Genomic DNA, 15,046 nt, shown 5'->3' with positions numbered 1-15,046 from the left:
GTTGGCACAGGGGAAGGGAGAACACAGAAGATGGGAATGAGCAGGTGATGGAGAGGTGAGCTGCTTTTGGTAGCTGAGGGGATGGGCCTAGAAACAAAAATCCCCAAACTAGGCTTGAATTTTGGGAGGGTTCACCTTCTAGTTCAGTTAAAACCAGTTTTTCACTACTACTTTGTTGCCCCCCTTGTGCTGGGTAGTATCTGGCAAGTAATCCCCTCTCACATGCACTAGAGTGCTTGGCTGTTTGCAGCTAATGCTTTAGTAGGTGCTAGAAAAGAAGAGGATGGGAGTGAGATTCTACAGGGGAAAAAGATGCATTTTCTTGCTCATACAAATTGAAATGTGGTGAGAAAATCAAGTGCCTATATCAATACCAAACTGTCTCACTGTCAATGCAGAAAATAATCCAACTGGTGGTCAGTGGTTGTTAATTCTCTGCCTTGTGACTATGAGAAGCCTATCTTTTTTTTACCTTGTATGCAATGAAATCTCCTCGTTTTCCTCTTAGATAGTTGGACAGATTTCCATATTTGCAATATTCTACTATGACCATTAAAGGACCTAAAAAGACAGTGAAAGTCAAATGAGTTTTGAAGCACTACAAAGCACTTAATACTAACTTACCCTCACAAATTCTCTTCAAAAGAAGTAAATACTGTCATTCCTATTATACAGATGAGTAGATTAGGAAACAGAGAAGTGACACTCCAGAAGCACACCATCAGTAGTGGATATTGGAGAGAAGGGAACACGGTACTGATTCCTAGTTTTCCCCATTAGATGGTAACAGTTGGTATTTGTTCCTTATTTATAAACAAAGGAAAATTCAGGATGCTAAATAAGAATATACAATCCCATATGCTATTAAGGTTGTTTTACTCTATACATAGATCCATAACACGGACCCATCTTCATTTTTCTCTGCTGCCTTCACAAATGTTTGGTTTGGGTGGAGCTGATGCCACTAGAGGCAATAAAAGTATGCAGGATCATAGACAGAGCAAAATCAAAAGTTGCAAAAATATTTAGTCTGAAGTTTTTGAAAGCCTGGAAAGTCCTATCAGTTTCTTCCTTGCTTATTTCTGTGCAAACTGCTGGAGAGTTCAATGCAATTGCTGCTTTTATACAATTATGCATATTTTTAAGATCTGCTTGAAAATGCTCTTATGTTTCAGCGTGAACTTTTAGGAAAGGGAAAAGCTACATTCCCTACCTTTAGCATAATCACTGTTTCTTGTAATCATCAAATGTAAGATAAGGTGAAATTGTAGGACTAGAATGCATATAAACATGTATTATTATCAGTCCTAAGCAACCAGCTTTTCATGTCCAGAAACCTTTTTCTGCCTAGAAGGTCCGTGGTTCAGACTCAGGAGTTTGAAAATCAAAGGAAAAGCACTGAGAGCTGCACTTGGCCATTCGGGAAGGAGGCAGCTCTAAGCAGCACTTCCATCTGGCTGTATCAGGAATGCGCATACAGACCTGTACTGTGTCTGCCCCCTTAGTCCAGTCTGACACGTACAATATTGACTGAAAAGGCTGAGAGCAGGGCTGTAAGGGAGAGGAGTGGTCGAGGAGGGAAGAGTGAACCTCAGACATTCTAGTTGGGTTGCTGTGTCCTGTCTGAGACTGGGTGATGAGTACTGTTTGGAAGCAGGTCATCCCATTAAAAGGGAGATGGTGAATTCTAGCATAATAACCAATAGCTTGCCGATAATAACATTGCATATTTCTGTCAGGCTCTTTATTTGTACAGTCCTATAGCACTGCTAGATTGAATACACACCTTTGGGCTGCTCACGACTTCCTAGTTCCTATTGACTACAGCTGTGACATGTTCAGCACCTGAGTATACTCTACCAGTGATTGCAAAAACACAACTGGCCCAAAATCAGAGCTGGCAGAGGTTCTACTGCTGACCACACAACACTGCTCACTTGGGCTTAAAGGTGGCAGCGCTGGGATCTGGCAGTGCACAAGAGATCTCTGGGGTACATTGTTCTGAAAAACCTAGAGTCGAATGTCCCTTATGGATTCCCTGAGGAAATGCAGATTCCAGCATAGTGATTTATTCATGTTTTTTAAATGCTTCCTAGACATGGCCCCTCCGTATTTTATTTCCTCATTGTAAAACATATACTATGCATTCGTTCTAACTGCTTAACATCATACACTCAGACAAGGTGTTAAAATTTGTTATTTTTTATATTGTTAAAATAATATATGTGCATACTTAATATCAGTCTTCATCAGGAATACCATTATATAGTTACCTAAAACCTAACAAGGAAGGAGAAAGCACTGTATTCTGCAATGGCATTTTAATAGTAACTCTTATCCCAGTGTCTGTCTCGAAAGCTCTAGGCTATTTTTCTTTAGTCTGCAGTTGCATTGCTCAAAGGTAACAAAACCAGTGCCTGCCTAGAGGCTCCTCAGTGCCCTGCAAGGCCATCCCGCACTGCTCTGTTCTGTCGCCTGCTCCCCGGAGTAATCCCAGGCAGCTGGCAGGGAAGAGCGAGGGTTGTCTCTTCACCTAGGAGGGCAGTCGGGATGGAGCAGGCTGGAGAACGGGAAACTGAGGGACTCCCAGGAGAAAAAAGTTCCGCAGAGATGGGACAATCACAGAATTTGATCAGTTACTGAGATGCGTCTTACTGTGCAGCTAGAACTCAGTGGCTGAATGAGTGCTTTGGTTAAAAACTATTGACCTCTTAGTAATGATGCCATGTTTTAGGCTCCTGTTTGCATTAAGCCACCTCATTGACTTGACAGGAGAGGAGAGTCACCAGCATTCATAATGTTACTTCCCCTCTACTCACAGTCCCAAGCAAAGGCTACTTGCTTGTGCATCTGAATCTTAAAACCCTCCAGCTAAAGCTGGCCATCCTCCCATACAAGCTTTTGGGGTCTGCAGTGCTACAATTCCAGCAAGTTCCCTGTTGGTGGCTCCCAGATTACAGTGGTGTCTGTGGTTGCTGGTTGCTGTCTGCTCCTTGAGGAACTGGGAGTATCTTGCTGGAGGGAAGTTTTCTTTCCTGGCATCCTACCAAATCTACCTCAGTGAAGATTTCTTTTATCCCCTGTGACTGGACAACTACATGTTCTTTGGGAAGATGATAGCTTCGGAGTCTCAGATGACAACAGATGTGCGCACCATCTCTCTCACTCTTTCCCCTTCATTTATTTTACTCTGGTTTCTTTGTCCTCAGCTCTCCTAAACTTGTCCTTTGAGGATTGTTTTGAAGGTTCATTGTAAGCAGTAGAGAGGCATCTCTGAGAGTTGTTACCCTGAAGTTAAAGCACAGTATAGTAACAGATGAGGATGCTTTGTATGGCAGTATGGGAAGGGATGTTTTAGTGACAAAAGTCTAAATTTTATGGAGTCCTTTAAGTCTGCACTTTGCAACGGATTCTTTGTATGATGTATGGCCAGTTGTGTCATCTCAGACCTGTGGAAGTCCACACTGTTGCTCCATTCAGCTTTGGACTGCCTCAGGCTTCCTGTATACTACGCAAAAAATGCCTGAGTTTGCCTGGCATGAGTGAAGTGCTTGGGAAAGGAGGAGGCCTCAAGTAGCTAAGTGCTCAGCCTGGTGCATCCTCCTGATAAAGCAGGGAAGAAGAGGGAGAAGAACCTTTGAAATGGTCCAGTAGTGCCTATGTGGAGGAACTGGGCACCTAATTGCAATTAAGATTCCTGCCTCCCTTCAGTCCATGATCCCTTTTGAAAACAAGCTTACAAAGGACACAGAAAAAGAAAATAGAGAAGGGACACCACTGGCTGGGAGAAGACGTTCAGAAACATTGATGAGATGTGGCCATATTCTGCAGTAGCAGAAGCTCTCCTGTGAGCAGGGAGGTAGAAATGTTTGTGCTTGCATTAACTGCACGTGCATGAGACTTGGGCTCCACCACAGAAACATCCCAACACTGTTGTATCTGAATAGTGTTCCTTCTTTGCTCCTGATTGGAGTTCCTGAGAACTTCTCACCTCCAGCTTTGGTGCAGGCTCCCAGCAGGTTGACTACATTCAGATGATGTCCTATATGGATGAGGATCTTCAGTTCAGACATTAAAGCCTTACATTCGTTAGTAGTTGCACATTCTGCTTAAGATAAACAGGAAAAAAGTCATCTTTACACAACAGGATATTTTTAACAGGACACAGCAAGATCCTGTTTATACTTGGAAACAAAACCCACCCAGGTTACTTGCAGTATCTTTGCTTTTCAGACTTTTAAACAGATAATAATTCATCCGTTTCATTGTCTGTTGACCTTTATGAAGTGGAATAACACTTTATCTTTTGGGTGACTCTTCCTTTCTCTAGCATGGGTTATGGAGGGTTACTGTCCCGCAGGAGAACTTTCCCCCCAAATCAGATACCAGAGAGCCTTTGCAAGGACTGAATTTTGCAAGCTTAGTAAAGGAACAACAAACCACTCCAAGCAACAGAGGCGCACAGAAGAATGTGCTCCTCCATCTATAATGGTGATGTGCAGTTCAGTAGTACTTCTTTACAATACCTCAGAATATATTTTTCCACAGTACTGAGCAACTCTCCACCGCAGGTGATGGAGGAATCCAACACATGTGTGAGTTGGGTCCCAAAATGTACTGGAGAATGTACAGCATTGCTAAATCTCAGCCCTGTGGGACCTCATGGACCCAAGAAATACATTTTCCAGCAAAGCGGAGGGGGCCATATTTGTGTGTGAACCATGAACTTGACACTTGGTGAAACACTGACTAGCCAGTTATACTGTACTTCCATTCTCTTTTGCTGCCAAAGCTAAGGAAGGCACTCCAGACCAGAACATTGTTCAGATGCTGGCTTGTTTCCTCTACCTTCTTTCCAAAACTTTCATGATGTATTTTAACAAAAGGGGCTGTGTCCTGTTTCCTCTGGTTTTGCCTTTGCATCATGTAAGATTTAAATATAAAGAAACACTTCCATAGCAGATCATCTGGTGTGACAAATGTAACTTCTTTTTCCATTTGTAGAATTCTCCACAAACAAATCTTTCACCAAATTGTGTCATAAAGAAGGAATTATTCCAAGCCCAAGATTTCTTCAGTTAACAGTGTTTGTAGGTGGGAGTGCACATGGGGTGGTGGTATTACTCCTGATTTAGCCTGGCATGAGCTGGAACACATGCCTGGCGAAATCTAAACGGAACAGCCTCAAAAGTGTTTCGGATAATCTTGCACATTACATTCAACCTAGAACTGATACCAGTCTACTTCATGGGAACAACAGATAATGCTAAAATGACAGTAATGCGGACGTCTCCAGGGCCTTTTTTTTCCTGAATGGATTGATTCACTAGAGAATCTGCTTTATTGAGGAAAGTGATGAATTATGGGCATGTTAGTTGGGGAGGGTCAGGTTAGACCAGGAGGCTGCTGCCTCCACTGGGGGAGGAAAGGGTAAAATGATGGAGGAACTATCAAATAGTTTGCTGAATAAGTGCAGGCAGGGCAGAGTTGACATGAGAATCAGCTGGGAAGCACAGTGTGGAAGTGAATGAAAACCCAGAGCTGTCCGGGGTTTTGGATGGAGAATGTAGTATGTCTGGATCGGGGGCTTCTAGGATATTTCCAAGATCTGGAGATGGGCATGGAACAGAAGAAACAGCAGGAGAGAAGATGATCTGAAGATTTACTGACTAATGCAGAGGAGGGAGACTAGGTTTGGAGGTGGTCCAGACAGGTGATAAAGTGATGTTTTTGAAATTTCAGAGAGATGGGAAGTAGCAGAGCATCAGAAGAGGTGACTAGCAACAGAAGCCAAATACCGTGATAGAAGAGAGGTTCCTGAATTGTGGCATTGCAGGGGTTAATACTGTCATGCAGCAGCAATGCAGAGCAATGTGGGCTATGAAAAGCCATCCAGTGAGCATCGATTTTACCTTTGAAAAAATCCTAAGTGAACAGTTAAAACCTCCGACTCAAGTAGTGAATGTACTGGCTGATGCATTTATTCATCAGTTGTCTGCAGAGGCTTTGTAAGTAAATATAATATGAAAGAATAGTCTTCAAGTTCCCCCTTCCCCACCACTGAATGGTAAAAGCTTTCTTTAATTTCAATAATTGCAAGCAAGTTGTCTCTAATTCACTCCCTTGGCATTGCTTTTCTTCCAACCCCTTGAACTGTTCTACATCTGGAAGGGCTGTGATCGAAGGCTTAGATCCAATTTCAGCCTATCTAATGTAATTACATTCTGTAATCTGTTTCCCTCCTAACCCCACAGACCTGGAAGCTGCTGTTTTCCTCCTCTAGGAATACAAGACTTAATCAGCAGCACAGCATGGAGCCCGCTTGTCATTTCCTACACGTTAACATCCACTGTATAACGACTAATTGCTCCCATATGACAAACCCACTCCCTTCTGAACACAATGAACTTGGGACTGGTTTGGGGCTGAGAACTGGAAACCTCGTTGCCCACAGATTCCCTGAGGAGTCTTGTGAGAATCTCAGAGGGATATGTACCTTTAAGCATTTTTACGGCAACAGTTTTGCAGGTTGAAGATTTATCAATGCCAAAAGCAGACGCCTCCACCACCTTCCCAAAAGCACCATGACCCAGTGTTTTACCTAGAGAAGCAAGAGTCAAGAATGAGCCAAAAAGGACTTATGACAGTCTGCATCAGATAAGAGGGAAACATGCATTCTCAGCTATGCAAGAAATACAAGACTCCAGTGCCCAGGCACAACGTAGGCGTAGACCGATAGTCAATAGAAACCTGTATCGCATATTTGCAGTATATGGGTATAAATGGTATCATTTATATCCATATGACTTTAATGCAATACAGTATGTGATAGGACAGAGTAGAATAAATAAATCTGGGTTCAGCTGAAGGTAAGGCTGAATACATATATGTGGCTTAAGGGTAAAAACATTACGTATAGCTGTCCTGAAGCCCTGGGAAGTCAGAGTCTGGGTTAAACACAGAATTGTGGAACCCTGATCTCTCACGAATCACAGTCATGGAGATAGCCAGCTGAGGCACTCAGGCAGTCAGAACCCTTTAACCCTTCAGTTATTGACATTTATTTGACGTAAAAGCTATACTAAATGGAATTTAAGATGCTAATCATTCTTTATTTTCCCTTTCATCTGAATTTTCATACCTAGTGTGCTCTGGGGGCTCTGACCCACAATACAGCAGAGTACACTGGACATCATGGTCTGGCTTTTTGTTTCTGGTAGTTGGACCCTATGTCCCACCATCATCTCATTTTCTGTTATTTCTTTCTCTCTTCCTCCTTATTCCATGTTTTCCAGCTAAAGCACCAAGAGCACACACCAATACAGATGTATTCTCTGCACTCATCATTGCACACAGGTGTTCTTGTTTCTCTATACAAACACAACCTGCTTTTTACATTTTCTTGCTCCATCATCCAGTGAGCTTAGCTGCTGAATGAAATTTGGTTCATTTTTTCATGATAGTTCTTTACAACTCAAAGCTAAGTTCAAACGATTGATAAGGAACTGATTATTTGATGAATTGATAGATTTCTTCAAAATTAAATTCACCAAAAGACTGTCACCTTTCTGACTTCTCTTTGCCTTTTCCTCTGTGGGTGTGAAACCATACATTTGGCAGGGACAGTACCTGGAGGTACCTTTCCTCCCTGTCAAGAGTTTGGCTTCACTTCTCCAAGAAAGAAAAAGAGGTGGTGGCTATTTTGAGACAGACAACATCTTTGCTTTTCTTACCAAATCCCTTGTTTCACCCCCCATTAAGGATGATCCTGAATTTTGTGACATACTGCCAGTTCTGGCACTAAATGATAGACTGCTTCTTGGGTTATGCAACAGATCCACCAAAATTGAGGGGCGTTAGAAATCATCATTCTTCACAGTAATAATACCCAAACCACTCACCCAGTCGCAGTCTGTCTCTGGGGAACTCCCATTTACTGCTGTCGTAGGGAAGACGGTCACACTGCTCATCAAGAGGCATTTCCTCTGGATCCATTATAATTGACAGGTATCCTGTTTTAATATCTGTGGCATCAGGCTAAAAACAGGGTGTGGAGAAATTATTCACAGTATTTACCCTGCAATTCTAATGGGAGAGAGCTGTCGTCTACAAGACTGAGTGCTGCCTGGGGAGTTCCCCAATTCCAGACTTAGCTCTGAAATTTATTCTCAACCATGAATGCATCACTTCAGCTTCCTGCCTCTTTTTTTTTTTTATATATCTGAGAAATAAATGTTTATGTATGCCTGCCACTCATGGGTGATGGGAAGAGTCACTCATTGATGTTCGTAAATGCCCTGAGGACACAAAATCTATCACTGTCTTCTACCTGTATCTATTAAAGGAAATCAGTGCTTTTCTGTGGGAGCTCCATGAATTGCACTTCCTGGTGCACAACGGAGCGTTTTGGCATTTTCATCCTGTTTTGTTTTGCAGTCTTGATTCTTCATAGTTATCCACTTCATGGCTATTGCTTATTACAATTTAAAATTGATTGAAAGCTGGTGAAAACTGCTACTTCTAATGCTCCAAAGTGAGAAATTGTGATTTGGTGGGTCCTGTGAGCAGACTCACACGGGTGTAAAATGTAATAGGAAATACACTGTTGTCCACAACTCTGTTAAACTGAGGTCAAGGAGGAAAACATTAATTCAATCACTGTATTTGCAATAGGAGGGGAAATTTTACTCAAATATTGAGGGTCAGCACCAGGACCGTAGTTTGGTGAGCTTCACAGCAGAGACCTGTGATTGCCTTTGTTTGCTGTTTGTTTTAGGAAAAACAGTCCTAAATTCCTTGGAACTTTACTGAAACTTTACTTTTTTTTGAGTCACAAAAGGGAGGTGAAAGAATAGCAAGACTTGGAGACAAAATAGGCTGTCATTTCTAAAATAAGCTAACATTTCCAGAGCAAACATCCTAGGATCTTTCTTAAAACAGGGCCCCCTTTAATACCTATGTTTCAGAGAAATCTTACTGGGCAAGTGCTGAAATCAAGCCCTCATTTTAGGAGATGTAGGATTTTTTTCACTTTCCGAATCTTGCAAGCCAGTTTGACTCATAAAGAGGGAGGACCCTGATTTTATGGTACCATGGAAGTGGGTAGAAATCTCACGAGTGCAAGTGATCTCTTGAGAAGTCAAAAGACTATCAGCAGAAATCTTGGACTGAGGTTTCATAGGAACATTTTGCACAGTTTTTCTACCATCTGTCCCAAACACTTGGCCCTGAACTCCGATGCTACACATAAACTGAGCTCACTCCCAGAGGCTTTGTGCAGTAGGGAACCTCGCTTACCTTTCTCAGTTTCCGAATGAATAGGGTCAGAAGAAGCCAGAAGAGGGTAGCGGCTAGACCAGTGCAGACCAAAATGATAACTTCAATGTTGGATTTCTCCTCAGAGCCTGTAGATTAAATGTACAACCAAATCTTAAATGTAGCCAAAGCCCATGGCTGGTCAGTAGGTCCCATCAGTCCAGCGCAATATGTGTGTTTCACGTCAGCTTGGAACTCACCTTGTATTTTAATGAAGGCTGATGTGCTGTCTTGGCCCATGTCATTAGATGCCTTGCATTCATAGAGCCCTTCATCATCCTTTTTCACTCGCTCAATGACCAGGGTATTGTTTTCCATGGAAATTCCTGTTGTAAGGGATTTCGGTTAATATTATGACAATAAGCTACCTGCCTACAAACGCTTTTGGGAGACAGAGAACTGAAAGTCAGCTCCCATCCATGCAGGCCTGGTACGCACTGTTGTTAGGAGGCATTTAAATACTGTGATCTTCATCGTGGTCTGGCAACAACCTTTCCCTGACTTTATTTTTCTCCTCAATACCTGTGTAAATTGCTTGGGGATCATTTAACCAACAGCAAATATTAATTTATTATGAGCGGGCAGAGCCTGAGAAAACTTCTGTGGAAGTTAATGAAGTGAGGGGAAGAGAGGTTTTCTGATAGCAATAAGATACAATGAAAAAAAAGGGAATTCAGTGAAATTACTGGAGAAAGCCGATGTCTTGGAGGCTGTGGGAAGTGATGGAAGTTCTAACACATGGAACATGCAAATCAGGTTATGCACATGCCTGGAAACATCACTGCATGGAGCAATCCTGGATTCACAGGCAGCCGGGGGTAAAGGTAGAGTGGGAAGAGGGAGGTTGCCTAGATATGACGTATCTGAGGCTCTTCTACATTTAATTTTCCTGATGAATTTTCCACATTTACTTTTTGCTGATGTGTGGCTGATCTGTTTCACTAAGGATATGTTTGGGGCAGAAACAGGGAAACAGGTCAGGCTTTGAATCCAAAAGGGAAGTTTCTGGGTGTTCTGCCTATGAATCCTGTTGTTAACAAGAGTACTGCACGTAACTTGCCATGCGCTGTGCTGAAATATTTACCCTGAGGTGTTTTTTCCAAATATTTTATTTATGTTTCCATTGGTTAGATGAGTTACATGCTTGTCCCTCTAGAATTATTTATAAAATTTCAGTAGCTATAAAGAGTTTCAGAACAGTCTGATCTGAATTATGGATGATCCTAGATTTCCTACCTAGTCCAAGATGCAAAATTAAAGTCCCAGGACCAGGTACTGACATGAGATTCTCCATGATTTATGGGAGATCTCAGGACAGGGAAGGAATTCCAGGCTCAGGTAGGGAGCCCATGCTCCCTGCCCATAGTAGCACTGTACCTGTACCGCTCTCCATCAGTTGAGCTGCGAGCATGTTCTCATTACTTTGTGGTGGGAGATAAAAAAGGATGTGCAATATGCCGTGGCATGCCCTGGACCTGAGTCTTAGGTGACGGCCCACTGTTTGCTGCAATATATTGCTCAGGCCCCAAGGATATCTAACGGTTCAGGCTCGTGTTTTCAGACCCACCTGACAAGCAGGTACACTCTGTCTCGGTTTTGTACGCAAACCGGTCTCGCACGCCAAACAGCAGCGCACTGTACTCCTTGATGTACTAATGCTATGCTAATGTATGCAGAATATCTAGCTGACTCTGCAGAGATGAACACAGCCACATGAGGAAGGCAAGCTGCATAAGCAGGCATTGGGTTGCAACCGGTTGGCAGCTTTGACCTCAAAGTCCAGGTTGGAGACTACTGCAGTGGTCTGATATATTTGGATTTGTGTGTGTGTTTCCTGAGGTTGTGTACACCATGCTGACTCAGCCGTGTTGCAGTAGCTGTGGAGTTGTAGGTCCTGTGTTTGTGGTGAACCTGCAAGTCCGTTATCCTGCGTTACGTAGCAAGCGCGCTCACCTGATGCTGCCGAAATGGGGTAGCCGTTCTTCCTCCACGTAATCTGAGGTTCTGGTGTTCCACTGACTTTGCACTCCAGAATGATCTTGCCGCTGATGTTGACCTCCAGATCCGTGAGGTTTTGTATCACATACGGCGCTGCCTTTGCTGCAGTCACAAAGGAGAACAGTACACGGTAAGATTTCAGAAGGCACCTGCCTCAGCTCTGCCATCTTCTCTCCTTTTCCCACCTGTGTGGCCTCTCTGGGCTGGAAGTGGCAAAGATTTGGTTGATGAGTGGTAGCAAAAATCCCCCAAAAGATTATGGGCAGAGAGGGTGAGTTTATTTGGCTTATTTTCAAACTGACTAAACTTAGATTCGGCTTCAGCTTGAACCTCCTTGAGTTTCTCATCCTCTGAAGAGAGCAGAGGACAGTGAGTGGGTAGAACAAATGGAGAGTGAATACAAAAAATAGAAAGGAGACGGCAAAGAGGAAACAGTTCGAAGGATTTGGTGTTCTCCATCATGAGTGCAGTTATCTACTTACTACAAAGCATGTTAATCTCCACTTTACGTTCATTTATAAAAGGTACAGGAAAGCAATGAATAAAATCACAAGCACAGCATAAAAAATACATAAAACCTGCAATAAGGACAGCAGCTGATGGGTGTTAGTACCTTTAAAAGACTTTGTTTGTACAGGGGAAGGAGGGCTGGTTTGGAGGGGCATTTCCACGCGTGTTCTCCAGGAGAATTGCCTCTCTGACATGTGCCAGACAAATAACAGACCTCAGTAGTTCTCAGAAGAATGTGATTAAGGTTCCAGTTCTCTGTGGATGTATTCCCAGTTTAGCTGTGTTTTTCCCATAGCCATCATGTGTAGGTGTCTGTGTAGGTGGAAATTTGACTAAACGAATAAAAATATCTGCCAGGGGAGGGCAAAGTGAATTGCCTGAATGCAGAGTGCAGAGAAAGCCCAGTGCCTCCGTGTCAGATGATGCTGACGGGTGGCTCCGGTACCGGCTGTGGGGACAAGCCAAACCGCGAGCACTCTGTAATACTGGGGTGAGATTCCTTCCCTTCCTCCGCGCTTCAGGAAGAGGCAGGTGCTCATGCCATTTCTTAAAATAAATCGCCTCCCACTCAGGTAGCCACAGCTGTGGTGCAGGGGACCATTTGCTGCTTGTGTGCGTGCCTGCGGCGGGGGGGCAGGGGCTCTCAGGGGGGTGTTGGCTGCACGGGGTGGGAGACCACATGGGAAAGGTGCTCCTTCACTTGAACAAGGATGAAGCCAGCACTGCACAGCCTGGGTTTTACCTAAGTGACAAGTGCTTACGGCAGCATAGCTGTCCCCTCAGTGTCTCATTAGCCATAAATGTAAGCGGAGAGGCCAATTTGAAAATCACCGTCTAATTCGGCTTCTGGAGGATTCTGTCTTCTGCACCCTGGCTCGCTGCTCTTTATTTCAACTCTTTGGGTTTTTCTTCACCATTGGAATATAGCTAATGAATTCACCCGTTCCAGCAGCGCTTTGTCTTCTGAGAAGGCTTAGAGCCAATCACTCACTTTGCTAGGAAGCAGAAGAAACTTCCCTAATTTTCAGGGAGTTTCTAGCAGAAGAAGTGTCCTGCCCTTTATATTCATATAGCCAAAGAAACCAGGCTTCAGGATCTGTAGTGTTACTATTTTTACAAAAAATAAAAGAGTCGGGGGATTGGGTATAAGTAAGAAAATACTGTTATTAAAATAAAGTGCATCCCACTTACGCAGAATAAATGGTACATGTCACTTGATTATACACTTGACCAGTGACATTGTGATTACATCTGCTGGGTCCAAATCGTCTTAGGTATCTATACCATCCTGGCAGCTCTAAGTGGGTGGAGTCTTCTACCAGTGTCATATAGATCTCGGGTGACCGTCCCAAGTGATGGAGTTGTGCTGTTAGTAACACGGTGGGTGATGCCTTTTCTCCTCAGTCAACACTATATCTGCACCCAGCATGGAGTTAGGAAGATAAAACACGGCTGAAATCAGAAATGCTGAGCACCTTCTGCTTTGAAAGGCTTCAAAGGGAGCAGCAGATGCCCGGCATTTCTGCCCCTGCGGTAGGACGGTAGCATGTCCCACTGCCATTTGCCATTGCGAGACCTACCTCTGACGAGGAGCTGAGTGTGCTGCTCTAGCGTGTCAGTGCTGTTGTGCTGGTTCTGGGCTCTGCACTTGTAGAGGCCACTCTGTTCCTTCGTGACGTTAGTAATGACCAGTGTCAAAGAAATGGAATAGTTGTCAGTTTTCTTGATCACTGAGTCCCTGAGAGCCGCCTCTGAGGAGGGGTAGTACCAGGCCAGGTGGCTGTAGATGTACTTGGAGGCCCGGCAGGTCAGCCGCACGTCGTTCCCCACAATGGTTGTGACTTGCGGGTCTGTTTGCAACCCGAACGGCACATCTAGGAGGAAGAGAAAACATGTTTACAACGAAGTCACGACTAAGAAGGCCTTTAGCTGCCTGGCTGTAACCCGACGGTCAAATTTCAAATGGAATTTCAAATTTCAGTGGAATGAGCCAATTGCAATGAAACCCACTTTCGCGTGTGCAAACAGGCACTGGTGCTTGGGAATTAGCAAGTAGAAAATACCTCTCACGTCCCAGCGCTGACCTGTGGTAGTCTGGCCCTCAGTATTCTAATCATTCCATTTTCAAGTAATGAATTGAAAGTTTATAAATAGTAGCAGTTAATGGACTAAGAGAGTTTAATCAGGAGAGATTTCTATCCACGTAGACAAATGTGTTCATGAGCTCTTTCCATCTGCAATCAGTGCTTGAAAGTATAATTGCATAAGAATAGAGAGCTATTCCCATTTCTCAGAAGTAACACTCTCTTTCTTCACTGCTGAACAATCTTCCCAATTCTTTCTTATTTCAACTATGCCAATATTTATTTTCATCACACGTGCCTTGGTGGATATTTACTTGACCACGGAATGGATTAACTGATCTAATGATGTATGAGTCCTTGAGGCCTTTATATTTAGCAGAGAAATGCTTTGAGGCATGAGTCCAATCTATCCACAGAAGAGTAAGCTGTTTCTTGCTATATTTTTAGTAACTTTTCACTCCAGAAAAAAAATTCAATTTTCCTGAAGTGGCGAACTGAATCCATTTGAAGACAAGAAAAACGTTTCTGAGTAGAATGCCAGAGTCTGGCCTACAGACACATTCCTATTACTGCATTAGCCACCAGAGACCTACAATTAAATTGTGTCTCAAAGATATTCTTTTCCCTTCTTATTCTGTTAGTTTCAGTGATCTATCCACCCAGCAGACTTGAATGAAAGCGCATTGATAACCACAGTGACCTGGAATTATTCTTCTGTCTCTTAGGTCAGGATTTTCAAGCAGCTGAGAGTTATGAGGAACCCCTTAAAAATTTTACCAGATGTAGTACGGGGATGGGACACTTTGGAAGGACTTGCTCTGGATTACCTTCTGAACACGAACGCTGTTTGCAATAAATCTGATAGATTATTGCTTCAATACCAAGCTCTTAGTAAGGTGCTTTCTCAAGGTAGGATGAACTGGATGGTCCTTTGAGAAGGACAGAAGTTAAAGGGGAGCAAATACGCATTGCACTTGCAATCTGACAAATTCCACACTGCAAACTCTGGCAAAAAGTTCTGCTGAAGCAATAGTTGAGCATAAATAGCGAAGCTGTTGAAATAACCGATCTGCCTTATAATAAATGATACATTATATAAAATACAGAGCCCTGAAGGAACGTTCAGATATGATTAAAAG

At 43.2% G+C, this 15,046-nt stretch overlaps 1 protein-coding gene across 1 annotated transcript in view; it reads right to left on the bottom strand.

The window, feature by feature from the left end:
• Positions 1–15,046, bottom strand: part of LOC309675747 (vascular endothelial growth factor receptor kdr-like) — a 136,166-nt gene that overhangs the window by 24,488 nt on the left and 96,632 nt on the right. Inside the window, exons 13-20 of the mRNA XM_082488119.1 lie at positions 13,404–13,697; positions 11,269–11,415; positions 9,516–9,641; positions 9,298–9,404; positions 7,902–8,037; positions 6,497–6,601; positions 3,992–4,105; positions 473–561 (exon numbers count right to left, since the gene is read on the bottom strand). Coding sequence (XP_082344245.1) covers positions 473–561; positions 3,992–4,105; positions 6,497–6,601; positions 7,902–8,037; positions 9,298–9,404; positions 9,516–9,641; positions 11,269–11,415; positions 13,404–13,697 — 1,118 coding nt within the window. The remainder of the gene's footprint in view (positions 1–472; positions 562–3,991; positions 4,106–6,496; positions 6,602–7,901; positions 8,038–9,297; positions 9,405–9,515; positions 9,642–11,268; positions 11,416–13,403; positions 13,698–15,046) is intronic.

Source organism: Vanellus vanellus (genome assembly GCF_965231255.1).
Source record: "Vanellus vanellus genome assembly, chromosome: 10".
NCBI classification, from domain to species: Eukaryota; Metazoa; Chordata; class Aves; order Charadriiformes; family Charadriidae; genus Vanellus; species Vanellus vanellus.
This window is presented reverse-complemented; position numbering and strand designations above follow the sequence as displayed.